The 25,541-nt window shown below is 42.8% G+C and overlaps 1 protein-coding gene across 1 annotated transcript in view; it reads right to left on the bottom strand.

Moving 5' to 3' along the window:
* Positions 1-5,310: 5,310 nt before the first annotated feature.
* LOC129705767 (glycogen [starch] synthase, muscle-like) overlaps positions 5,311-25,541 on the bottom strand; it is a 63,166-nt gene continuing 42,935 nt past the window's right edge. Inside the window, exons 11-16 of the mRNA XM_055649556.1 lie at positions 21,137-21,250; positions 20,191-20,317; positions 15,742-15,837; positions 11,691-11,854; positions 10,742-10,822; positions 5,311-7,278 (exon numbers count right to left, since the gene is read on the bottom strand). Of these exons, the coding sequence (XP_055505531.1) occupies positions 6,982-7,278; positions 10,742-10,822; positions 11,691-11,854; positions 15,742-15,837; positions 20,191-20,317; positions 21,137-21,250 (879 nt within the window). The 3' untranslated portion in view covers positions 5,311-6,981. The remainder of the gene's footprint in view (positions 7,279-10,741; positions 10,823-11,690; positions 11,855-15,741; positions 15,838-20,190; positions 20,318-21,136; positions 21,251-25,541) is intronic.

Below are 25,541 nucleotides of genomic sequence, written 5' to 3'. Positions count from 1 at the left end.
GGCGCGGAGTCTATGGGCCGAAGGGCTTGTTTTCTTTTTGTATCTCTAAAGTCTAGATTAAACTCAAAGTCTACCCAACGGGTCCCCCTTGGTCTAGTTTATATTAAAAATAAAGGGCATTAAATTTGTATTTGGTTATCACTTTGACCATCACATATGCTACCTGATAAAGTCACTGATGGTTAAAATGATGAAATATTAAAATTAAAATTTAATAGGTATTGTTTTCCAGATGGAAGGGGATCTACTGAGACCAATGGTTCTGAAAACCCTGAAATAAACACCTGGAACCTTCTCCTTGGAGGTAATGCACATTTTCTGCACTTCAGTCCATTAATCAGTTTGCTTTGTCTGGTAGCCTAAAGATAGGAAGCACAGCAACAGAAAAGCACACACACTAAAAGCTGCAGTGAGGCAGAGTCAGTGAATTGTACTCTACAAATAACTTGGGCAGCTGTTTGAGCACATGCCTCGCTGCTCCAGAGATCAGGGTTCGATCCTGCCCTCAGATGCTGTTTATGTGGAGTTAGCACATTTTCCCTGTGACCACCTGGGTTTTCTTCCGGTGCTCTGGTTTCCTCCTACGTCCCAAATAAATGTAGGTTAATAGGTCCTCAGTAAATTGCCCCTAGTGTATAGTGAGTGGATGAGAAAGTGGAATATGATACATTTAGAATATTGTATTCAGTTTTGGGCACCATGCTATAGGAAAGATTTTGTTGAACTGGAAAGGGCGCAGAGAAGATTTACAAGGTTATTGCCAGGACTCGATGGCCTGAGCTATAAGGAGAGGTCGAGCAGGCTAGGACTCTATTCCTTGGAGCACAATAAGATGAGGGGTGATCTCATAGAGATGTACAAAAGCATGAGAGGAATATATCAGGTAAACACATAGAGTCTCTTGCCCAGAGTAGGGGAATTGAGAACCAGAGGACATAGGTTTAAGGTGAAGTGGGAAAGATTTAATTGGAACCTGAGGGGTAAATTTGTTTACACAAAGGACAGTGGGTGTATGAAATGATCAGCCGATCGAGGTAGTTGAGGCAGGTACATTTGCAATGTTCAAGAAACATTTAGACAGGAACATGGATAGGAAAGGTTTAGAGGGATATGGGACAAATGCAGGCAGGTGGGACTAGTGTAGATGGGACCTGTTGGTCAGTTTGGGCAAGTTGGGCCAAAGGGCCTGTTTCCACGCTGTATGACTGTAACTAATTGATAAATGCTGCAGTTGCTGCATTCAAAACAGTTTCCATGTTTTCCCCCTTTTCCAGATGACAAAAGGACACGAGCTCTCGGAATCCGGGATCACTGGAAGCTAGCGAATGCCAAAAATATCAACCCCATAAATATGAAATAGGAGTGATTCCTGAATAACCTATCACAATACATGGACAAAAATGCATTTTATTCTAGTTAAACTTCATGAAGCATTCATAAGAGATGGGTGGGGAAAAAAATCCAAAGGTTTTATCTACAACATTGTGAGTGTATAAACATTGTATGAAAAAAGTATAAATCTTCAGTTGTAAGGAACACCGGTGGTTACAAATCAAACTTTGACATTTATTGGGCCTGCAGTGTTATTTATTTATTTCCTTCTCATTTTATTTCATTTCGAATATAGTACATATCATTAATGTTTGGCAGTGTCTTCTTGGGTGATTCACGCTAACATTGTTATTGCTCAGAAGGTATCCAGTCAGTGACAATGGGGAAAAAATAATGAGCAAGGGATGGTAAACATTTTTCTCTTCAAGTTTATGCCGTAATTGCAGAAGCTGATAGTAAAGTATGTAGTATTAGAGAATAGAACAGAATTAATTCCAGAAATCTGGTATAGTTTAAAGGACAATAGGGCAATTTTCAAATGTATTGCATTTAATATGTGGAATTAATTTCTGGGGCTGGGATATTGAGGCAGGGAAGCTAAACTTTCACAAGATTGTACTGGACACGTTGATGGGGATTAAGTTTCTAGATGATGCATGAACGAAGATAGATGAGGGAGGTGAGTTAATCGATGTAATTTGTGACTTTGATCTGCAATGGGGTGGTGTCACCACAGTTGAGTTGGCAATATGTTTCCAGAATTTCACAGGCCTTTGAAACGTTCTACTCAATTCAACCAAACTGCCTCTTAAGCACCATTTCTGTGAAAATCACTGTTGTTCCATTTTCCACCAAGTGCCACAGAAAATAAAGGTTTTGGATTAATGTACCTGGGGACCTGCTATAATGCATTGAATTTGAATTTTTGCTCTTTTAATTTCAAACAGTAGACTACAGTATCTAGGGTGTGATTCCGGTTCATCACTTATAACCGAGTAGAGATGGATCAACCAATTGTTGTTTATCACCAAAATGTCTGTAAAGTTGATTTCTGAAATATTATTGTTCCTGCCTCTTCTCCAAAAAAACATTCAGGGCTTGTAGATGGTGCTGACCCACACTGTCTCACCAATGGCCAATTTAACCAACATCTCAAAAATAATGGGATATCCACTTTCAATACATGTGGAGAATATTGTTGCCATTGTATTACATTTATGAGAGCATCTTGCAAGTCGTATATAATCACGGGCTTAATTATAATAAATGATCATATTTACAGCACTGCATGTGTTGGGTTTTATTTAACACCAAAGATTTCCTGTAATTCAGTAGGTAGTTTAGTTTAGCTTAGTTTAATTTATTGCTACGTGTATTGAGGTACAGTGAAAAGCTATTTGTTGCATGCTATCTAGTCAGCTGAAAGTCTATACATGAATACAATTGAACCGTCTAGTCAAGTCAAGTTTATTTGTCACACACACACATACGAGATGTGCAGTGAAATGAAAGTGGCAATGCTCGCGGACTTTTGTGCAAAAGGACAAATAACCAAACTATAAACACAATCATAACACATATATACCTTTACATAATAAATAATGGAAGGAAAAACGTTCAGTAGAGTTAGTCCCTGGTGAGATAGGCATTTACAATCTGAATGGCCTCTGGGAAGAAACTCCTTCTCAACCTCTCTGTTCTCACCGCATGGCAACGGAGGCGTTTGCCTGACCGTAGCAGCTGGAACAGTCCGTTGCAGGGGTGGAAGGGGTCTCTCATGATATGGTTGGCTCTGGAGTTGCACCTCCTGATGTATAGTTCCTGCAGGGGGGCAAGTGAAGTTCCCATAGTGCGTTCGGCCGAACGCACTACTCTCTGCAGAGTCTTCTTGTCCTTGGCAGAGCAATTCCCAAACCAGATGGTAATGTTCCCGGACAAGATGCTTTCCACCGCCGCTGCATAGAAGCACTGGAGGATCCTCGGAGACACTCTGAATTTCCTCAATTGCCTGAGGTGGTAAAGGCGCTGCCTTGCCTTACTCACGAGTGCTGAGGCGTGTGATGCCCATGTCATATCCTCGGAGATGTGGACTCCCAGATATTTAAAATAGTTCACCCTATCCACAGGATCCCCATTTATCCTCAATGGAGTGTACGTCCTTGGATGATGTGCCCTCCTAAAGTCCATGATCAGCTCCTTCGTTTTTTTGATGTTCAAGAGGAGGCTGTTATCCTGGCACCAGAGTGCTAGATCAGCCACCTCCTCCCGGTAGGCCTTCTCATCATGGTCTGAGATCAGGCCCACCACCACAGTGTCATCAGCAAACTTAATTATTAAGTTAGAGCTGAACCTAGCCACACAGTCATGTGTGTACAGGGAGTACAATAGGGGGCTGAGGACGCAACCCTGGGGCGATCCTGTGCTCAGGGTGAGGGACTTTGATGTATTCCCTCCCATCTTGACTACCTGGGGCCTGGCGGTAAGAACGTCCAGGACCAGGCACACAGGGAGGTGTTGAGCCCCAATTCCATTAGCTTCCCGGCCAGTCTGGTGGGGACTATCGTGTTGAAGGCTGAACTGTAGTTTATGAACAGCATCCTCATGTAGCTCCCCTTCTGGCTGTCCAGATGGGAGACCGTATCGTCCGTGGATCTGTTCGGACGGTGTGCGAACTGCAACGGGTCCATGTTCCGAGGGAGGAAGGTGCAGATGTGTTTCTTCACCAGCCTCTCAAAGCATTTCATGACTACTGAGGTAAGGGCCACCGGACAGTAGTCATTCAGACAGGCTGGGGAGGCATTTTTTGGTACCGGTACAATGATAGATTTTTTGAAGCAGGCAGGGTCCACTCTACCGTGTACAGATACACAACAAAGGGAATAACGTGCGGCACAAGATAGAGTCCAATAAAGTCCGATTAACGAGTCCAAGGGTCTCTAGTGAGGTAGATAGTAACTCAGCACTGCTCTCTAGTTGTGAATAGGAACGTTCAGTTCCCTGATAATAGCGGGGAAGAAACTGTCCCTGAATCTGGAGATGTGCGTTTTCACACTTCTGTAGCTCTTGCTTAATGGGAGAGAGGAGAAGAGGAAATGTCCGGGGTGAGACTTATCCTAGATTATGCTGGTGGCCTTACTGAAACAGCGTAAAGTATAGATGGAGTCAATGGAAGGGAGGTTGGTTTGTGTGATGGTATGGGCTGCGTTTATTTTAGTTTAGGGATACAGCGCGGAAACAGGCTCTTCGGCCCACTGAGTCTGTGCCGACCAGCATATCTGGAGAATATGCATAGATGACCTTTCTTCAGACTGATGTCAGGCTTTGTCTTGCCACTCCTCTCTTCCAATTTTCTCCCCTCCACATCCACGACCATCAGTGTGAAGAAGGGTCTCGATTTGAAACCCAACATAAAAAGTCATCTATCCATTCTCTCCACTGATGCTGCCTGACCCACAGAGTTCCTCCAGCACTTTGTGTTTTATTCAATGACCTAATGCTAATAGGTAGCATCTGTGGAGAACATGGATCGGGGACGTTTGCATTGGGATCCTTCTTCCTGACCAGAAACCGTGCCTATCCATGTTTGCCACAGATGCTGCCTGACCCACTGATCTGATCCAGCACTTTGTGTCTTCATCCACTTACCTGGTAATATCTACGTGCAGTTTCACTTCTACCCTTTATTGCATAACATCAAAAGTGCTTTAAGATGCCATGAGATTGTGAAGCCAACAAGTATCTAAGAGCTCTTTGCTGCTTCAACCTGAGCTGTGAGTTCGTGCAACTGAATGTCTGAGCATTGTGATAAAGGAAGTGTGATTAAACGATATCAAGTAAACATTTAGAGTTTGTGAGATGAAGTTTGTGATATTAAGCTATACCAAGTAAACACTTACATAAGATTGAATCTGATACAGCCAGGTATTTTGAGTCATTGCTTTAGTGCGGAATGGGACATGAAAAAAAGAGATTTACCCCTTATTTAAAAAAGTAACTCGTTTATTTGCATGCCCTTACAATAACTTTCTCACACTCTTTCACTTGTCACTGCCAATTAATTACCAATACATTTAAGGTCAAGTTTATCCTCAACGGTGAACAGCCACCAGAATGAGCAGCAGCAAAAGTCAGTGTAAACGGCGGAAGGAAGGTACAGCGAGATCCTCAACAAATGAACTGGGGGTTCACAATGAGAAAAAATCATCAACCGTAAATTTCACAATTTGCTTTCGGAGCAGAAATGGAGCTGTATTCCCGTTGTTTGTTTAAAGTGTCACATTCAACTCAAAAATAGCTTTTACGTTCCACATTGCGTTCCACTATTCCATGGCAACACTGGCCCATGCTGTAAGTGGCTTCACACACCACCCATGCCTGAACCCAAATGGTCATTCTCCTTATGAGCACCCAAAGTGTTGGATGGTTTGTCTGTGTTGAGACTTGAGGAGTAGGTGCTTCATTTCCTGTGTTAGATATTTCATGCCAGTCCAGTGTTACAGCCCCCACTATCAAATATGAGGGTAATCCAGGCTGGGAATGGCCCTACTGGAAGGAGATACAACTACATCCCCACTTCTCAGTCCTCATTTACTAAACATTCACACATGATCATTGTGGGCTCATCTTTTTTGCTTAATGCTTTGAACAAAGTACTTCCCTAATCACATACCTGATTATTGTATTAAAATAGAAAACAAGGAACACAGCTTTTCTTAAAAATCATAAGAGATATTCTTCAATCAACAAATTTGCACATTTCCCATTTGATGATAATGTCTACCAGATCCTTATAACAGGAGGGTGATTATTGGAGAGCTTTACAGGTTGTTGTCTGTACATCTGGAGTGCTTCTAATGGTTATTAATTGATTCAACTGAATTCATATATTTAGTGTGCAAAGCTTTAAATTCCTGTACAAATAATCTCAGCTGTGCAAACCACTGAAAATAATCTAGTTTCTCTACATCCAGTTTTGAATGCTGAATTATCTATTTCAAATGTACCCTCTACCATAAACTGATAGAAGAAATGTGAAGATAAACACAAAGTGCTGGAGTAACTCAGCAGGTCTGGAGAAAAAGGATGGGAGACGTTTCAGGTCGGAACCCTTCTTTAGTCATTCTGACCCAAAAGGTCACCTATCCATTTCCTCTAGAGATGTTGCCTGAGCAGCTGAGTTACTCTGTATCTGTGTGCCTGGAGCACGTTGTGTCTATCTTTGGCATAAACTAGCATCTGCAATTCCTTTCAACACAGAAGAAATGTGAAGATGTGTTAATTTGTGGAGAGAAGCATGCAAGTGGTATACATACAGATTCTGTTTAATCTTGCAGTGTATGTTTACAATCCCATGTAAATCAGCCCGACTATTCTGGTTCACCACCCAACCCGTTTTATTTTAGTTTGGTGGGTTTAGAGATTTCCCAGAAATGTCTTGCAACAATCTCAGTGATGTGGGTCTGAAATTCCAATTTGTTACTGTGTCTCGTGACTTGGAAGCGTGAATGGAGGTATATCGGTGTGTTTGGAGGTTTAACTGTGCCTGCACTCATTTAAAGACAGCTCACCTTCTCACCCTCTGTTTACTCCTCACTGTAGACTTGGTATAACGTGGCAGCTTTGTAGTTGTAAACATTGTAGCTTGAGGCTCTAGTTTCTTTCCTCTGCCCCCAGGTCACTATGGTTTTCGGGGTCACTCGAGCTGTAGCTAAGGCTTCCTGGGGAACTAGGCTCATTGGCCTGGCTCTTCTTCTTCACCCTCCTTTTCTCCAACTTTGAACTGATCATAGCGATCGGTTTTATATTCATTCGGTCTTTCTCTGCTTCTTCCTCTTCATTGTATCTTTCTTCATCTTCCTCGGTCTCGCTGTGGTACGGACTGGAATGGAGGGATGTGGCTGGTGATGGGGGTTTGGAGGCTGGTCTAGGGTAACAGAAACCTTCACTCTGTAATTTAAAAACAGGTTTGTTAATACAGCACTGGAAAGTAGGACCAACATACTGTCAATTCATATTTCTACATGAATGACATTGTGCAGGAGGATGAGGGGTGATCTTATGGAGGTGTACAAAATCATACGAGGAATAGTTCTGGGAAATGCACAGAGTCTCTTGCATAAAGTAGGGGAATCGAGAATCAGAGGACATAGGTTTAAGGTGAGGGGGGAAAGATTTGACAAGGTGCAATTTTCTTTTACACAAAGGATGGTGGATGTATGGAATAAGTTGCCGGAGAAGGTAGTTCAGGCAGGTACTATTGCAAAGTTTAAGAAACATTTAGACAGGTACATGGATAGACTAGATTTAGGGGGATATGAGCCAAACGCAGGTAGGTGGGACATGTTGGTCGACTGGCGTAAGTTGGGCTGAAGGGCCCCTTTTTTCATGACTCTATGACAAGGGTCCCAACCCTAAATATCGACTGTACATTCCCTCCAGAGATGCTGCCTGACCTGCCGACTTTCTCCAGCACTTTGTGTTTCCTTCAATTATTTAATACTAATAGGTAGCATCTGTGGAGGACATGGATCAGGGACCTTTTGTGTCAAGAAGGAAAAATTGGAAGTGTCAGTGTTACAGTTGAGCAAAGGTGACTATGGAGGCATGAGGGAGGAGCTGGCCAAAGTTGACATGAAAGAGACCATAGCAGGGATGACAGTGGAACAACAATGGCAGGTATTTCTGGGAATAATACAGAAGGTGTAGGATCAGTTCAATCCAAAGAGGAAAAAAGATTCTAAGGGGAGTAAGAGGTGAGAAGCGAAGTCAAGGACAGTAGAAAAATAAAATATAAGTATAATATAGCAAAGATGAGCAGGAAGCCAGAGGATTGGGAAACTTTTAAAGCGCAGCAGAAGATAACTAAAAAGGCAATATGGGGAGAAAAGATGAGGTCCGAAGGTAATCTAGCCAAGAATAGAAAGGCGGATAGGAAAAGCTTCTCTAGGTATGTGAAGAGGAAAAAAAAATAGTTAAAACAAATGTGGGTCCCTTGAAAATAGAAACAGGTGAATTCAATTTGGGGAACAAGGAAATGGCAGACGAGTTGAACAGGTACTTTGGATCTGTCTTCACTAAGGAAGACACAAAGAATCTCCCAGATGTACTAGTAGCCAGAGGACCTAGGGTGACGGAGGAACTGAAGAAAATTCACATTAGGCAGGAAATGGTGTTTAATAGACTGATGTGACTGAAGGCTGATAAGTCCCCAGGGCTTGATGGTCTACATCCCAGGGTGCTTAAGGAAGTGGCTCTAGAAATTGTGGATGCATTGATGATCATTTTCCAATGTTCTATAGATCAGTTCCTGTGGATTGGAGGGGAGCTAATGTTATCCCACTTTTTAAGAAAGGAGGAAGAGAGAAAACAGGGAATTATAGACCAGTTAGCCTGACGTTGGTGGTGGGGAAGATGCTGGAGTCAATTATAAAAGACTAAATAGCAGCACATTTGGATAGCAGTAACAGGATCGGTCCGAGTCAGCATGGATTTACAAAGGGGAAATCATGCTTGACTTATCTTCTGGAATTTTTTGAGGATGTAACTAGGAAAATGGACAAGGGAAATAGACAAGTGGATGTAGTGTATCTGGACTTTCAGAAAGCGTTTGATAAGGTCTCACACAGGAGTTTAGTGGGCAAAATTAGAACACATGGTATTGGGGGTAAGGTATTGACATGGATAGAAATTTGGTTGGCAGACAGGAAGAGTAGGGATCAACGGGTCCCTTTCAGAAGGGCAGGCAGTGACTAGTGGGGTACCGCAAAGCTCGGTGCTGGGACCACAGATGACACCAAGCTGGGTGGCACTGTGAAATGTGAGGAAGATGCTATGATGCATGGCAGATGCAGTTTAATGTGGATAAATGTGTGTCAAGAACAGGAAGGAAGATTATTATCTGAATGGTGTCAAGTTAGGAAAAGGGGAAGTACAATGAGATCTGGGGGTCCTTGTACATCAGTCACTGAAATTAAGCAAGCAGGTACAGCAGGCAGTGAAGAAAGCGAATGGCATGTTGGCCTTCATAACAAGAGGTGTTGGGTATAGGAGCAAAGAGTTCCTTCAGCAGTTGTACAGGGCCCTGGTGAGACCAAATTTGAGGAAGGACATTCCTATTGAGGGAGTGCAGCGTAGGTTCAGAAGGTTAATTCCCGGGATGGCGGGACTGTCATATGTTGAAAGAATGGAGCGACTAGGGCTTGTATACACTGGAATTTAGAATGATGAGGGGATCTTATTGAAACATATAGGATTATTAAGGGATTGGACACGCTAGAGGCAGGAAACATGTTCGCGATGTTGGGGGAGTGCAGAACCAGGGGCCACAGTAGGCCATTTAGAACAGAGATGAGGCAAAAATGTTTGACCCAGAGAGTTGTGAATCCATGGAATTCTCTGCATCAGAAGGCAGTGGAGGCCGATTCTCTAGATGCTTTCAAGAAAGAGTTATGCCCCAGTCCCACTAAGGAAACCTGAACGGAAACCTCTGGAGACTTTGCGCCCCACCCAAGGTTTCTGTGCGGTTCCTGGAGATTGCAGGTGGTTGCCGGAGGTTGCAAGTAGTGGAAGCAGGTAGGGAGACTGACAAAAACCTCCGGGAAATTTTATACATCTGAATATTCCTTGAAGAGACAAAAATGCTGATGCGGGAATCTTGAGCATAACACACAGTGCTGGAGAAACTCAGTGGGTCAGGCAGCATCAGTGGAGGCGCTTCGGGTTGGGACCCTTCTTCCAATCAAATTCTGTCTCGCTGAGTTATTACAGCTTTTTGTGTCTATCTTCGGTTTAAACCAGCATCTGCAGTTCCTTCTTACAGAGTTCTGTCAGCACTTTTGTTTTCTGCCCAAGTCTGTAGTTGCTGTTTTAGGTCCCACAGACCCATCTAAAGAAGGGACCCGACTCGAAACATCACCCATCCATGTTCTCCAGAGATATTGCCTGACCCGCTGAGTTACTCCAGCACTTTGTGTCTATCTTTTTCACACATGGTTTTTGCTTCCTTCCTCTCTCTCCAATATTTATTAGTAATTTGCTTTGAAGCAGCTAGTCACTTGAATTATACTACAATGTACTCTAAAAGGACATTAAGTAGTGTAAAGTTTAGCACAAGGGTTGCCCAACCTGGGGTAAATGTACCCCTACCCGGGGGTAAATTTCGCCTACTAAGGGGGTAAATGTGTTGATTCTGGATTTGTGCATATTTTTTCTCATTGACGGACTGTGTTTGGTTCTGATACATCTGTTTATCTTTAGTTGTTCATAAATAAGTGAAATAACATTGTTATGTGCTATTAAAGTTGCCGGGGGTAAACGGGATGAAAAGGTTTGGCAACCCCTGGTTTAGAACAAGCAAATCTTGATTTTAGTACAAACTGCCAACGTTATGATCAATAGGACAGTCACTTACCACTTCAGGCTCCCAGAGACTTGAAGTGAAGGAATCCGGAAAAGCCTTGGCTAAGGCCAGTTGTCTTGCATGGACATAATACTGAAAAGTCAATTAAAAAACTCCATTACAAAGGGACCGACTCTCCCAATGCATTTTGCTCACAATCTCATGACATTTAAGTTTAGTTTAGTTTAGTTTAGAGATACAGCTTGGAAATAGCCCTTATGCCCACTGAGTCTGGGCTGACCAGCGATCACCCCATATACCAGCAATATCCAACACACCAGGGACAATTTTATAATTACCAAAACCAAATAACCTACACACCTGTACACCTTTGGAGTGTAGGAGGAAACCGGAGCAACCCCACGCGGTCACGGGGAGAATGTACAAACTCCATAGAATCACTAGAGCCGTGAAGCAGCATATCTTCTGGAGGCATCTGCAGTTCCTTCTTAAACCTGCAAACTTGGGATAGACACAAAAAGCTGGTGTAACTCAACGAGCCAGGCAGCATCTCTGGAGAGAAGGAATGGGTGACGTTTCGAGACCAGAAATGCCACCCATTCCTTCTCTCCAGAGATGCTGTCTGTCCCGCTGAGTTACTGCAGCTTTTTGTGTCTATCTTTGGTTTTAAACCAGCATCTGTAGTTCCTTCCTACACAACCTACAAACCTGCACGCCTTTGGGATGTGGGCAGAAACCGGAGCACCCCGGAGGAATCCCACACGGTTACAGGGAGAATGTGCATCGCCTGAAGTCAGGATCAAACCTGGGTCTCTGGTGCTGTGAGACAGCAGCTCTACCAGCTGCATGATAATGCCGCCTTTACAGTGTGGAGATGATGGCACAAGGAACTTCTCGTTTTAAAGGTTTTGTGATAAGTGACAATGTAGCATTGGAACTCGAGTTAAATATCTATTCCACTGAAGTTTAATCAATGTGATGATTTAGCACAGAGCCTTACCCTTCCCAGGTATTTCCAATCCAGTAGGTCGGAGAGCCGCTCTGTACGATTCCTCTGAATGATACGCTGCCGACGAGACTGTTGACAGAAGCTGTACATATAGGAGGTCAGCTGATTGCACGAGTCATCCAGTGATCTAAACCGGCGGTCAAGAATGTAAATCCCTGAAGGAAAAATAGAACATGGACTGAGTTCTGACCGACAAGACAGGTCTGAGATTTGAGATTAGTTTATTGTTACGTGCAACGAGGTGACAGTGAAAAGCTTTTGTTGCACGCTAACCAGTCAGCGGAAAAGACTATACATGATTACATTCGAACATTCACACTGTGTACAGATACATATAAAGGGAAAGAACATGGATAATGTTTAGCGCAAAAGTCCAATAAAGTCCGATCAAAGATAGTCCGAGGGTCTCCAAAGAGGAAGATAGTAGCTCGCGACAGTTCTCTGGTTGTTGGCATGGCAACATTAAATGTTATCCTGCAAATTAAACAACAAGTTGCTTGATAATATTAAATCAGAGAGTAGCCACAAAAATGTGCTCTTTACCATCAGAGAATTACAATAAAGATAATGATGGGACTGAGTCTGATGAAGGGTCCTGACCTGAAACTTCACCTATCAATGTACTCCAGAGGTGCTGTCTGACCTGCTAAGTTACTCCAGCACATTTTGTTCAATACAAGATTCCAGCATGTGACTCCACACCAGTGTGAAAGATACATCTTCTAGATACGCTGGCCTCTTCAATACGCTCTTCCCAGGGCAATGTCAGTTCCAGAATGATCAGCTGTTTTGTCACTTTGGAGGTGATGAACATGTCTGGCAGGAGTGGTGTTGTTGTGATGTGCTGTGGAAATTTCAGTTGTTTGCCCAGATCGACGTGCAGCTGCTAGTCAGTGGCTGTGTAGAGGAGGCCAGTCCTTGTTATTGGTTGTGGTCGGGGCTTCTCTCCAGCTTTGACAAAAGTGATTGATTTATGTTGGTCACGTCTTTGTCAAACTGCAGCCATTCAATCTGGTTGCTGGCTGGGGGCCATTCAATCCGTTGCTGTGGACCTACTCTGCAGGGGTTGGGAGACTCTAGTGCGTGGAGGGATGGGGCTCTATGGGGTGAGTCCAGGCCGGGGGGCTCCTCATGCGTCTCACCAGGTTCAAGGCCTGTGCGCTGCACCTCTTTCTCCTTCTCCGAACATTTCATTCTTGCCTGATGGACTTTTAGGCCACGGAGTTTTACACAGCTTTCCGCAAATGCATCTTATACAAAGGTTATGTTGGCTATGTGGTAAATGATGCATGGAAATAGTTGAGAGCTTCAAGTTCCTTGGCATTAATATTACCAACAATCTGTCGTGGACCAACCACATTGTTCTGACAGCCAAGAAGGCCTTTACTTCATGAGGAGACTGGGGAAATTTGGCATGTCTCCAATGACTCTTACACATGTCTACTGATGCAACATAGAAAGCATGCTGTTGGGCTGTATCACTGCATTGTTTGGGAACAGCTCTGCCCACGACAGTAACAAGTTGCAGAATTGTGGATGCAGCTCAGTCTGTCACACAGGCAAGATATCCCACCATTAGCTCCACCTCTACTTCACACTGCCTCACAAAAGCAACTAACATAATCAAACATGTCCTGAGCTGGTCAGTCCTTCCTCTTCCTGCTCCCGTCGGGCAATAGATACAGAAGATTGAAAGCACGCACCACTAGACTCTGGAACAGCTTTTCCTACTGTTATCAGGCATCTAAACGTTCCTTCCATAAGTTGGGATACTGTCTGAATCGCCACTACCCGATTGCAGACATTGAACTCTGTCTCTAGAGCTCTGTTGTAAAGCACCCGAGATTTTTCGGTGTAAACCTGCCTCTATTTAACTACCAGATGGAAGGTGGAGAACAGATTGTGAACATTGCCACAGTCGAATCTTGAAGAACCAAACTATCATAGTCATACAGCATGGAAACAGGCCCTTCGGCCCAATAGGCTGGCGAAGATGCCCCATCTATGCGAGTCCCACCTGCGCACATTTGGCCCATATCCTTCTAACCCTTTTCTATCCATGTACCTGTCTAAAGATCTTCACATTTTGTCCGTTCTTCTTTATGATGACTGTATCTGCTATTGTCTCTAAAATTGAGTCCACGCGATTCCCAATGATACTATATTTATCAAAGCTCCAAAGAAGCCTTCATTGTAATTTAGCTCTTGTTAGTTTTTAATAACAATGAATCTTAGTGTGGTTGAACAATTATTCACTGGGAGGAAATGCAAGGTGTTATCCAATTTGCTCATGGCATTAGCACCATTGTGGGTAATTTTATTAACACAGATCTGGACTCTGCTGGTCCTCTCCCTAATGTCATTACACAAGCAACACGTCCCTTTTGGGCACTGCTTGCTTTCAAACTGGGCCAGATTTGATGGTGCACAGCATGTTATAAAGACCAGAGCCGTTTTTAAGTACATTAATTATATTATTGAAAGCAAAAAACGGCTACACGCAGCAATCATTAATATGATCACCTCACAGAAGGAGATACCAGATAAAAGGAGCCGAGTTGAGCCAGCATTACGTACAAAAGACCAATCTGTTTTATTTCCGTGTTTTATTCAGTTAGCGAGGTGCAAGGTGGAGTGCGTCAATTCTTCTGTACCGATTGCTCAATCTAATGACATTTTGAACAGATCATTCTTGTCAATCCAATCCATCAGTTTGTTACAACTGAAAAGGGAATTTACTTTAATTAAAGCAACTCAGTTAAGGCCATGGGGGAGGTGATGGGAGGAGGGTGTAGAAAGTGCAGTTTCCCTTCTTCACACATTTCCAAATTATTGTTTCCCTGGTTCAGGTTTACTTTAAAAAAAAAAAAAAATTAGAGAAAAGACATACTTCAGAATGTTTCAGTAGTACAATGATTGCATTGTATAATGAACACTTGAACACAGTGCAGATTTATTCAGGCAGATTTTGCTTTCTTGGGGAAAACACAGAGTGCTGGAGGGACTTTGCATGTCAGACAGCATCTATGGAGGAAATGAACATGCGATGTTTCGGGTTGGGACCCTTTTTCAGACTGATTGCAGTAGGGGGTAAGGATAAAGCTGGAAAAGAGAGGAAGGGGTGGGACAAAGCCTTGCAAGTGATACTGTAGGTGGATACAGGAGAGGAGGATTAGTTTAAGTTAAGTTTAGAGATACAGCACAGAAGCAGGCCCTTCAGCCGACTGAGTCCGAGCTGACCAGCTTACATTAATTCTATCTTACACACTAAGGACAATTTAACAAAGCCAATTAACCTACAAACCGTCTTTGGGCTGTGGGAGGAAACCGGAGTACCCAGAGAAAACCCACGCAGTCACAGGGGGAACATACACATTCTGTACACACTGCACCAGTAGTCTTGATTGAACCCAGATCTTTGGCACTGTAATGGCAGGAGCTCTACCGCATGCCACTGTGCCACCAATTTTGAAGCTCGAGGATAGAAATTGTGAAGCTGGAGGAAGGAACGCAGGTGGAGGGGGAGGTTTAGACGAGAAACTGGTTCAAGGTTAGCCAGGGTTGTGGCGAGGGGAATGAGGGTGAAGGTGTTTTGTGGGACATAGGGGAGGGGGAAGAGGGATATCTGTGAGTTAGTTACCTAAAATTAAAGTATTAGCATTCTCTTACTGCATGAATCTTGTTTCTCTTCTCCAATTTGCTCCAAACTGACGTATTCACTCTGGGAACTTATCATCGTTGCACTTGTTGAGACCGCCAAGGGGTGTGACTACAATACTGCGTCCCGTCAGGGTAAGGATGCAGGGGGTGGGAAGGGGGGGGGGGATGGGGGGAAGGGGGAGGGAGGATGGGAGGGAGGGAGGGAGGGAGGGAGGAGGGAGGAGGTTGGGAGGGAGGGAGGGAGGGAGGGAGGGAGGGAGGGAGGGAGGGAGGAGGAGGGAGGATGGGAGGGAGGGAGGGAGGGAAGGAGGAGGGAGGTTGGGAGGGAGGGAAGGAGGAATTGAATTGAAGGATGGAGGGAGGGGGGGAGGCAGGGACCTACCGTATGCAGCTGGATCAGCGATGTGCTGTTGCATAAAGCATCCAAAGCCGGAGAGGTTGGTGGTGATGCTGGGAATACCCATCACGGTGCACTCCGCTGTGGAGAAGATAAAGGATCAGTCCGTGTTACACCCACACATTCCAGCCAGCAAACCATTGAAACTTCCCGGACAGTTTGATGTTTTGGTGGAGGACTTTAGACTTTAGAGATATAGCATGGAAACAGGCCCTTCGCTTACCCAGTCTGCACCGACCCAGCGATTACCCCGTACACGAGCACCATCCTACACACTAGGAACAATTTTACCGAAGCCAATTAACCTACAAACCTGTACATCTTTGGAGTGTGGGAGGAAACTCACCCGGAAAAAACCCATGCGGTCACAGGGAGCAGGTGCAAAATCGGCACAGGCAGTATCTGTAGTCAAGTAACTCAGAGGAAAGGTCCGGACCTGAAACATTACTTCAGCATTTTGTGTCCTTTTATGGCCAACTGGAAAGCAGTCCTGACCTACCATCTACCTCAAAGGACCCTTGGACTATCTTTAATCCAACTTTATTGGACTTTTTCATGCACTAAATGTTATTCCCTTTATCCAGATATGTCATCACTGAGTCAGAGACAGTGAAAAAATGTCTCAGTTAAAAAATTGTTAAAAAATGCTTGAAGCTGTTTGAGTTAACCAAGCTGTTTAAACTACCTGACGTGGTATAATTATGCAAAGAGTAGCAATGAAATTAGTTGTTTTCATTGTATTCCATGTATAATAGAAGTAAATAATGGAATTAATTAGTGATGATAATTTAATACAAACCATTTACATGGTGAGATTAATTGTACCCACGAAAAAGCTTTGTTTCTATTACTGGGTTCTCTCTTATATTCCCTTTCTTTATTACAACCTTCCTCTGCCTCATTGTCCATTCACAGAACCTCTGAGTATGTGGTACTCGTTATTTTATTCAGCTTTTTTTGCATCTGAGTAACTTGTTCATTTGGCGCTAAACTATGATGGGATATTAATAGACGAGTGAGATCTATTCGCAGTTGAAAGTGATCTTAACTTTTTATAACTTTGATTGATGAATTGATGAACAACATTTATCTTTTGTATAAAGATGTGCCTGGATGTACCACTATACGATGCAATACAATTACCCCTCGTTATAACAGACCATAGGGAGGGGAATTGTGTCTGTTATTCCCGACTGCCGGCAATAATTGAGCAAGGAATTCTCTCCGGCACCCTCTGCCAACGAGGCAGTTTCAAATACAAAGTTCTACCTATCAGCTAAAAATGTACTTTTGTTACAGCAAGCTAAAAATACAAAAGGTTGGTTGCTTCATTGTTTAACAAAGTATCATTGAATAAGTGTCTTGTCAATTTCAAAGTCCTCCCGCAGAGTTACCAGCAGCCTGTTTTCTTAAGGAGACCGTCCTTGCTATTGAGGGAGGGCAGTGTAGGTTCACCAGGTTAATTCCCGGGATGTCGGGACTGACATATGATGATAGAATGGATTGACTGGACTTATACTTTTTGGAATTTAGAAAGATGAGAGGGGATCTTACAGAAACATATCAAATACTTTCGGGATTGGCCAGAGTAGATGCAGGAAAAATGTTCCCCATGTTGGGGGAGTCCAGAACCAGAGGTCACAGTTTAAGAATAAGGGGTATGCCATTTAGGACTGAGATGAGGAAAAACCTTTTCACCCAGAGAGTTGTGAATCTGTGGAATTCGCTGCCACAGAAGGCAGTGGCAGTGGAAGATCACTGGATGTTTTCAAGAGAGAGTTAGATAAAGCTCTTAGGGCTAACAGAATCAAGGAATATGGGGAGAAAGCAGGAACGGGGTACTGATTTTGGATGATCAGCCATGAACATATTAAATGGCAGAGCTGGCTTGAAGGGCCGAATGGCCTACTGCAACAATTTTCTATGTTTCTATGTCAGTGATGTCTGATTACTGTGGGGGCACTCTGACCATTAGAACCAAAATCTGTTATAAAGAGGTCCATAATAATGAGGGTTGACTGGAGTCACTAAAATACTGTACACTTAATCCTCTGCTAGCAATTGAGAAGCTGCTCATTATATCATTTAGGTATTTCACTGGTATATGTCAAAGTATTTCATTCGTAGCAAAACGTACTCTGTACTCATGCACTAGTGACTGTAGACAATGGAGTCATAATCACAATTTTGCATATTATATTTGATACCACACACACAGCAATGAGGAGAAGTGTTTCCCAAAGTTGTGTCATTAAGGAGGATTCACACCATTCTCCTCTCAATTACTGGTTAGGTATTGTTAGAAAAGCTGGTATGCTGACGCACTTCACAGGTTTGTAAGTGTGAATAATTGGGGGAGTTTTTGGTGAATAATCTGGAGAACAATAATAGGTGATGTTTCAGGTCGATCCGAAATGTCGTCTGTCTATGACCTCCAAAGTTGATGCCTGACCCGTTGAGTTACTCCAGCACTCTGTGTATTTTTTTTGTAAAGCAGCACCCACAGTTTCCTGTTTCTAGGAAGATAATTAACTCTTCTTTACAAATATAAACCTGCCTTATACTGTTTGATAGAAAGATGGAATCATAGAATTATACAGCACAGAAACAGGCCCTTCAGCACAATGTGTACAAATGGGCCTACAATTATGTCAAATTGGGTAGAGGCTGGAGGTTTCTATTCCTGAAGGATATTAGGGAGACATTTGGATTTTTTTTTAAACGGGCTGCCATGTCCCAGTGCTAAACTGCCCCATTTGCCCCATTTACACTTGTCCATCTGCATTTGACCCATGTCCCTCTAAACCTTTCTAATCCATGTACCTGTGCAAATGTCTTTTAAATATTATAGTACATGCCTCGACTACCAAAGAACTGCAGATGCTTATTCACATCAAAGGATATAAAGGACTGGAATAACTCAGCGGGTCAGGCAGCATCTCTGGAGAAAAGGAATAGGTGACATTTCAGGTCTGGATCCTTCTTTAGACTGCCTTCTTCAGACTGAACATATTGCTGATGTTTCTAGTTATTTAAGAACCTCTTAAATATAAAAGCTTGGTTAATTTTGTAACCTAGGCGTAGGTTGATTTACTCCACACGTCAAGGTCAGTGATAGCTCAGATAGACATGACAAGATTTCTCTGCTATAGAGAGTCATAGAATGATACAGCGTGAAAACAGGCCCTTCGGTCCAAATTGCCCATGCTGACTAACATGCCCCATCTACACTAGTCCCACCTGCCTGTCTTTGGCCCATATCCTTCTAAACCTATCCTATCCATGTACCTGTCTAAATATTTCTGAAACATTGCGATAGTACCTGCTTCAACAACCTCCTCCAGCAGTTCGTTCCATACACCCACCACCCTTTGTGTAAATAAGTTACCCCTTAGGTTCCTATTAAATCTTTCCCCCCTCACCTTAAACCTATTTCCTCCAGTTTTTGATTCCCATACTCTGGACAAAAGACTCTGTGCATTTACTCGATCTATTCCTCTCATGAGTTTATACGCTTCTATAAGATCACCTCTCATCGTCCTGTGCTCCAAAGAATAAATCACTAGTCTGCACAACCTCTCCCTATAGCTCAAGCCCTCGAGTCCTGGCAACATCCTCATAAATCCTCTCTGCACCCTTTCCAGCTTGACAACATCTTTCTGATAACATGGTGACGAAAACTGAACATAATACTTTAAATGTGGCCTCATCAATGTCTTATATAACTGCAACATGCCTCCCAATTTCTACACTCAATATTCAGACTGATGAAGGCCAATGTGCCGAAAATTACCCTGATCCAACTATCAACCTCAGAATAATATCCCCTTATTTTTCCATTTACCAGTTTAGTCTTTTTGTCCCATTTCTGAGCAGGATTGCCAATCAGAAACAGATTGGTACCATAAAGCCCCAAGATAAAAAATCACTTAATCACTGTGTCAATTTTAACCAGAACTCACTGTCAAGAGGCATTGTGTGTTAATGGCTCAGAGTTTGGTAACAGGCTAATTACTCTTCTATCCTGTTTAGCACTGGGACATGGCCGCCTGTCTTATCCTCCTAAATGGCGCACTAATATCCTTCAGGCATGCAAAACTCCAACCTCCACCCAATTTTGCCTACATGTAGCTCCATGCGAACTTGTGATTTTCTCTCACTGGCTTATGAGTAAGAAATAAATGTTGACAAGGGGGAGCAAAGAACTGCAGATGCTAGTTTACAACAAGTCACAGAGTGCTGAAGTAGCTCAGCGGGTCTGGAGAACATGGATGGGCAACGTTTCGGGTCATGACTCTTCTTCAGACTGTTTGAGGATTGTGTTCTCACCAGTCACAACTCAAGGGGGATGTTAATTTCCTCAAAAAGACGGAACAAATACATAAGAACATGACTCAAGGCTTGGCCATTCTGCCTACACAAGCTGTAACTCACCGGGAGTGTATCCCCAAGGCTCGTAATAGGAAGGAAATACCCCCAAATGGCAACCACGCACAAACTCCTCATAATCCAAAGGAAGTAATGGGCTGGTGGACGACAGGAACTCTGGGTGAAAGATGACCTGATAAAAGACAAATGAGATCCATAAAAACACTCTTCAGAAACAAAAGATTGAATGGTTATGAGCTGGACCAGTGATTTTCTTTTCTGTTTGGTTATTTCTTGTTTGTGGAATGTTCAACAGATTTTGGGTCCATTTGTTCCCATTATTCTATGTTCCCATGAAAATGTATAGAAAATAAGAGGGGGTAGGACCAGGAAAGTGTTCGAACTTCTTCCTACCCCTTTTGAACATGAACAATATTATTTGCATTATTTGAGTTACTTATTTGTTTGTTTTCCTTTGTGTTTTATTTTCTTTTTTTATTGCTTACAAGTTTATTTGTGTTTGTATTTTTTAACATGTTCAATAAATTAATAATAAAATATATATATTTTTTTTAAATGTAGATTTAGTTTTAGAGTGGGAGAGAGAAAGAGAAATGAAATATGACAATTAAATTTACCATTTTGCCCTACTAAATGTTATCTGGTGACTTCCTGCAAGCACATCAGATGAGTGCAGAATCTGAAGAGCGACAGATTTTAACCTTTACTCTTGTTTTCTAACAGCACCCAATTTAGTGTGAGGACAATATATGTTTTTTAACTGACGTAAAGTGTAAGGAGAGTAAGAACACATTCAGACCAGTAAGGAATTGCTGATTGCTAATGACAATTTCTACATCTAGCCAACAGGTTCATAAACGTTATGAACTGACAACCATCTACACTTGGTACTTGAATTACACCCATCGGTCCAGTTTTATAAGCCACTCCAACTATGTTTAAAATTTGTTGAAAAATTTAACATGCGAATGAAGGAAAAAAATGTCCAGACCTTAACCCTATCGGTTGAGCTGTTAAATAATCCAATTCTGCGGATTGCCTTCAGGATTTGATCATTGGAATCATCCAGCATGTTGTGGGTGCAGATTGGAGGCAATGAGCGGCGCTGTTAAACAAAAAAAGTATTTACATCAAGGAAGAAAAGAAGAATAACACCACTGTCAAATATATTGTACTTAGTTAATAGAGAGATTAGATTGGTCATACACCGTGGAAACAAAGCCTTCGGCTCACTTAGTCCGCACCAACCAGTGATCACCCCTGTACAAGTAGTCATGTTTAGTATTTTGTTGCATACCCTTTGCATGCAATGACGGCTTGAAGTCTGCAATTCATGGACATCACCAGTTGCTGGGTGTCTTCTCTGATGATGCTCTGCCAAGCCTGTATTGCAGCCATCTTTAGCTTACGCTTGTTTTGGGGGCTAGTCCCCTCCAGTTTTCTCTTCAGCATATAAAAGGCATGCACAATTGTGTTCCGATCAGGTGATTGACATCCACTCAAGAATTGAACTTTTTTTAGCTTTAGCTTTGAAAAATTCCTTTGTTGCTTTGCAGTATATTTGGGATCATTGTCTTGCTGTAGAATGAACTGCTGGCCAATGAGTTTAGAGACATTTGTTTGAACCTGAGCAGATAGGATGTGTCCATACACATCAGAATTCATTATGCTACTACCATCAGCAGTTGTATCATCATTGAAGACAAGCGAGCCAGTACCTTCAGCAGCCATACATGCCCAGGCCAATTACCCCCACAAATGTGTTTCACAGATGAGGTAGTATGCTTTGGATCTTGGGCAGTTTCTTATCTCATTCTTTGCTCTTGCCATCACTCTGATATAAGTTAATCTTCGTCTCATCTGTCCACAAGACTGTTTTGCAGAACTGTAGTTGCTCTTTTAAGTACTTCTTGGCAAACTGTAACCTGGCCATCCTATTTTTGCAGCTAACCAGTAGTTTGCATCTTGCAGTGTAGCCTCTGTATTTCTGTTCATGAAGTCTTCTGGGGAGAGTGGTCATTGATATATCCACACCCGACTCTTGAAGAGTGTTTCTGATCTGTCGGACAGATGTTTGGGGGTTTTCTTTATTATAGAGAGAATTCTTCTGTCATCAGATGTCTTCCTTGGCCTGCCAGTCACTTTGCAATTAGTGCTCTCTTCTTTCTTTTTAATGATGTTCCAAACAGTTGATTTTGGGAAGCCTAAGGTTTGGCTGATGTCTCTAACAGTTTTATTCTTGTTTCTCAGTCTCATAATGGCTTCTTTGACTTTCATTGGCACAACTTTGGTCCTCATGCTGATAAACAGCAATAAAAGTTTCCAACGGTGATGGAAAGACTGGAGGAAAGGCCGCGTGCTGAGAGCTCTCTTATACCTGCATTAAGGAGGCATTACAAACAACTGTGAAGCCATGTGTCCCAAATATTATGGTGCCCTGAAATGGGGGGGGACTATGTATAAACACAGCTGCAATTTCTACATGGTGAAACCAAAATGTATAAAAATACCCTTTAATAAAATCTGACTGTGCACTTTGATTTAAATATTTTTATTTGAATTTCACAGCAATTTGCATATATACAACGATAACAGACAGTGACAGTCAAGGCATAATTGTGCAACAGTATGTAAGCGACCCTCAAAGCCCTTACCCTTACCCACCTTCAACCCACCCGAATCAGGTCGGAACCAAACGGGGACAAACAACACTCACATACATACACATCCACACAAATATGGTAAGATAAACGAAACAAAAAGTACTAAAAAAAAAAAAGAAAAAAAGGGGGTCACTAATAACAGTAAATAAGTAAGTAATTAAATAAATAAGTGTGGGGGGGGGGGGTTAAGGGGAGAGCAGCTGCAGTAGAGCAGAACAATGGTGGAGAGCACTCAGTCCTCTTCCGAGTCCGGGGACAAGTTGAGAGAGTTAACAAGTTCCAAGAAAGGGTTCCATGTATCTAGGAATGTCTTGGTAGAGCCTTTGAGAGAGAACCTAAGTTTTTCAAGCTTTAAATTGTAAAGCACCTCCTTAATCCAGCGGGTGTGTGTCGGGGGACAGGTGAGCCTCCAGTTAAGCAAGATCAGTCTCCGGGCTAACAAGGTTGTAAAAGCTAGAACCCGTTTCACCGCAACAGAGAGGTTGGTGTTGGGAGGGGTACCGAAAATGGCTGACAGTGGGTTTGGAGGAATAGTCTGGCCATAGGCTCTGCTTATCAAGTCGAAAGCACTCCTCCAAAAGGCTGCTAGCTTAGGGCAAGACCAAAACATATGGCTATGGTTGGCAGGGGATTGATTACATCTGTTGCAGGTGTCCCTATCAGCGGGGTAAATTCTAGATGATCTTGCATTTGTGTAGTGGACTTTGTGAAGGACTTTGCATTGGATTAGGCCATGACGGGCACATATGGAGGAAGAATGGGTCAAGTCCAAGGCAGAGTCCTATTGCTGGTCTGTTAGTTTCATATTCAGCTCACCCTCCCACACAGCTTTTAATGAGGTATGAGGTTTCAATATAACCGACCCTAACAAGTTATACAAAACAGAGATGCATTTCTTCCGGTTGGGATCTAGAGCTAAGATGGTATCGGTCAGGGTTTCAGGGGGGCGATTTGGAAAATGGAGGAATGTCTTCTTCACAAAATCCCTAATCTGGAAAAAACGAAAAAGGTGGGAGTTTGGGAGGCTATAGTTGGACGAGAGCTCCGCAAAAGACGAAAAGATGCCATCCTTGTATAGGTTTTTGATACTACTGATACCATTGCTATGCCAGGTTTTGAATGCGTGGTCTGTACTTGAAGGTTTAAAGATGTGGTTTTTAAGCAGTGGGGTCAAGATGGAAGGGCCTTGTAAACCAAAGTTTTTCCTGAGTTGACTCCATATCTTGAGCGAGAGGGACGCAATTGGGCCTGCACCCACAGATGTTATAGGAAGGGGGAGTTGGGAGCATAGGACAGACCGCAACGGGAGATGTGAACTCGCCTTTTCCACCTTAACCACGTGTCATTTTTTAAATTCCAAATCTCAATTTAGGGAGTACAGGCAAATAAATAAACGATGAGTCTTTGTCCCAAACAGGGAGGGCACTGAATATTTTGGGCAGGAGAATTTGCGAGCTTATACCTGAAGCAGATTTTGTTTCTACCTGATGTATTGCCCACCAGTTTCCAGCAGCAGTCCTGTTTGAGACAGGTAGTTGAAAGCACCAATCATTTTCATAAGATGCCTAATCTGCGTTGAGGCTCATAGCTGTCAAATGTTTATTAAGGGATGGCGTGAAATCTAGTAAGTCTAAAGTGAATTACAATCAAATGATACTGCAGTGCAAAGGCCAGTGCTGACATAAAAGTTACATATAAAAAGCTAGGAAAATTATTAGTGGAAAGTTTGCATGTGATAGCCACAACTTCCTGTAACAGTTAGAAAGGGTGCCGACTGCTGTTGGGTGAAGCATGTCTGATACAAAATTAGATCCCTTGTACTAAAAGTTGCAAATGCGACCATATGACTGGTACAACTTCCCGAATTGTACTGAGTAACATCTCGAGAAGGAGAATTAAAAATGTATCTATTTTTAATTGACAGCAATTGATTTGAAAAAAAATTAAAAATTAAAAATAATTAAAATGTAAAGGGCAGCACAGTGGTGCAGTGGTAGAGTTGCTGCCTATGCTAAAGACCTGGGTTCAATCCTGACAGTAGGTGCTGGCTGTACAGAGTTTATACAATTATCCCTGTGACTGTGTGGGATTTCTCCAGGTGCTCCGGTTTCCTCCCACCCGCCAAAGACGTGCAGGTTTGTAGCGTGTACAATAGAACTAGTGTACGATGGGGTGATCATTGGTTGGTGCAGACTCAATGACTGAAGGGCCTGTTTCCACGCTCTACCTCCGAACTAAACTAAAAATAATTATTTTTTACATTTAAATTTTAAATTAAAAGTTTAAAATATTTTTTTTTAATTAAAAACTTAAAAGTGTACACATTGAAAAACGAAAATTAATTTTGTTTGATTGAAACATATATATATTTGTTTGGCAGCACATCAGTCCATTTCTGGAGCAAACAGAAAAGGGAGCAGTTAAAAACTGCCCATCAATGATCTCAACAACACTAAAGGGCCTGTCCCACCAGCATGCGATTGCATGCGTCTAGCGCGACCATACGAGGTCGCTTGAGGCGTACGGCCTCGCGGGGCCGGTCTCACTTCCAACCGCGGAGGCACTGGAGTTGTGCGGGGTTGGCCCCGACAGTGGGACCGGCCCCGCGAGGCCATACGCCTCAAGCGACCACGTTTGGTCGCGCTAGAAGCATGCTATCTCATGCTGGTGGGACAGGCCCTTAACTCTAGTCGTGACATTTGTGATGTTAATGTACCCATGCTTCCTGGCTGT

Source organism: Leucoraja erinacea, chromosome 18 (assembly GCF_028641065.1).
Source record: "Leucoraja erinacea ecotype New England chromosome 18, Leri_hhj_1, whole genome shotgun sequence".
NCBI lineage: Eukaryota > Metazoa > Chordata > Chondrichthyes > Rajiformes > Rajidae > Leucoraja > Leucoraja erinaceus.
The sequence above is the reverse complement of the archived record's forward strand: the minus strand, read 5'-3'. Positions and strand labels throughout refer to the sequence as shown.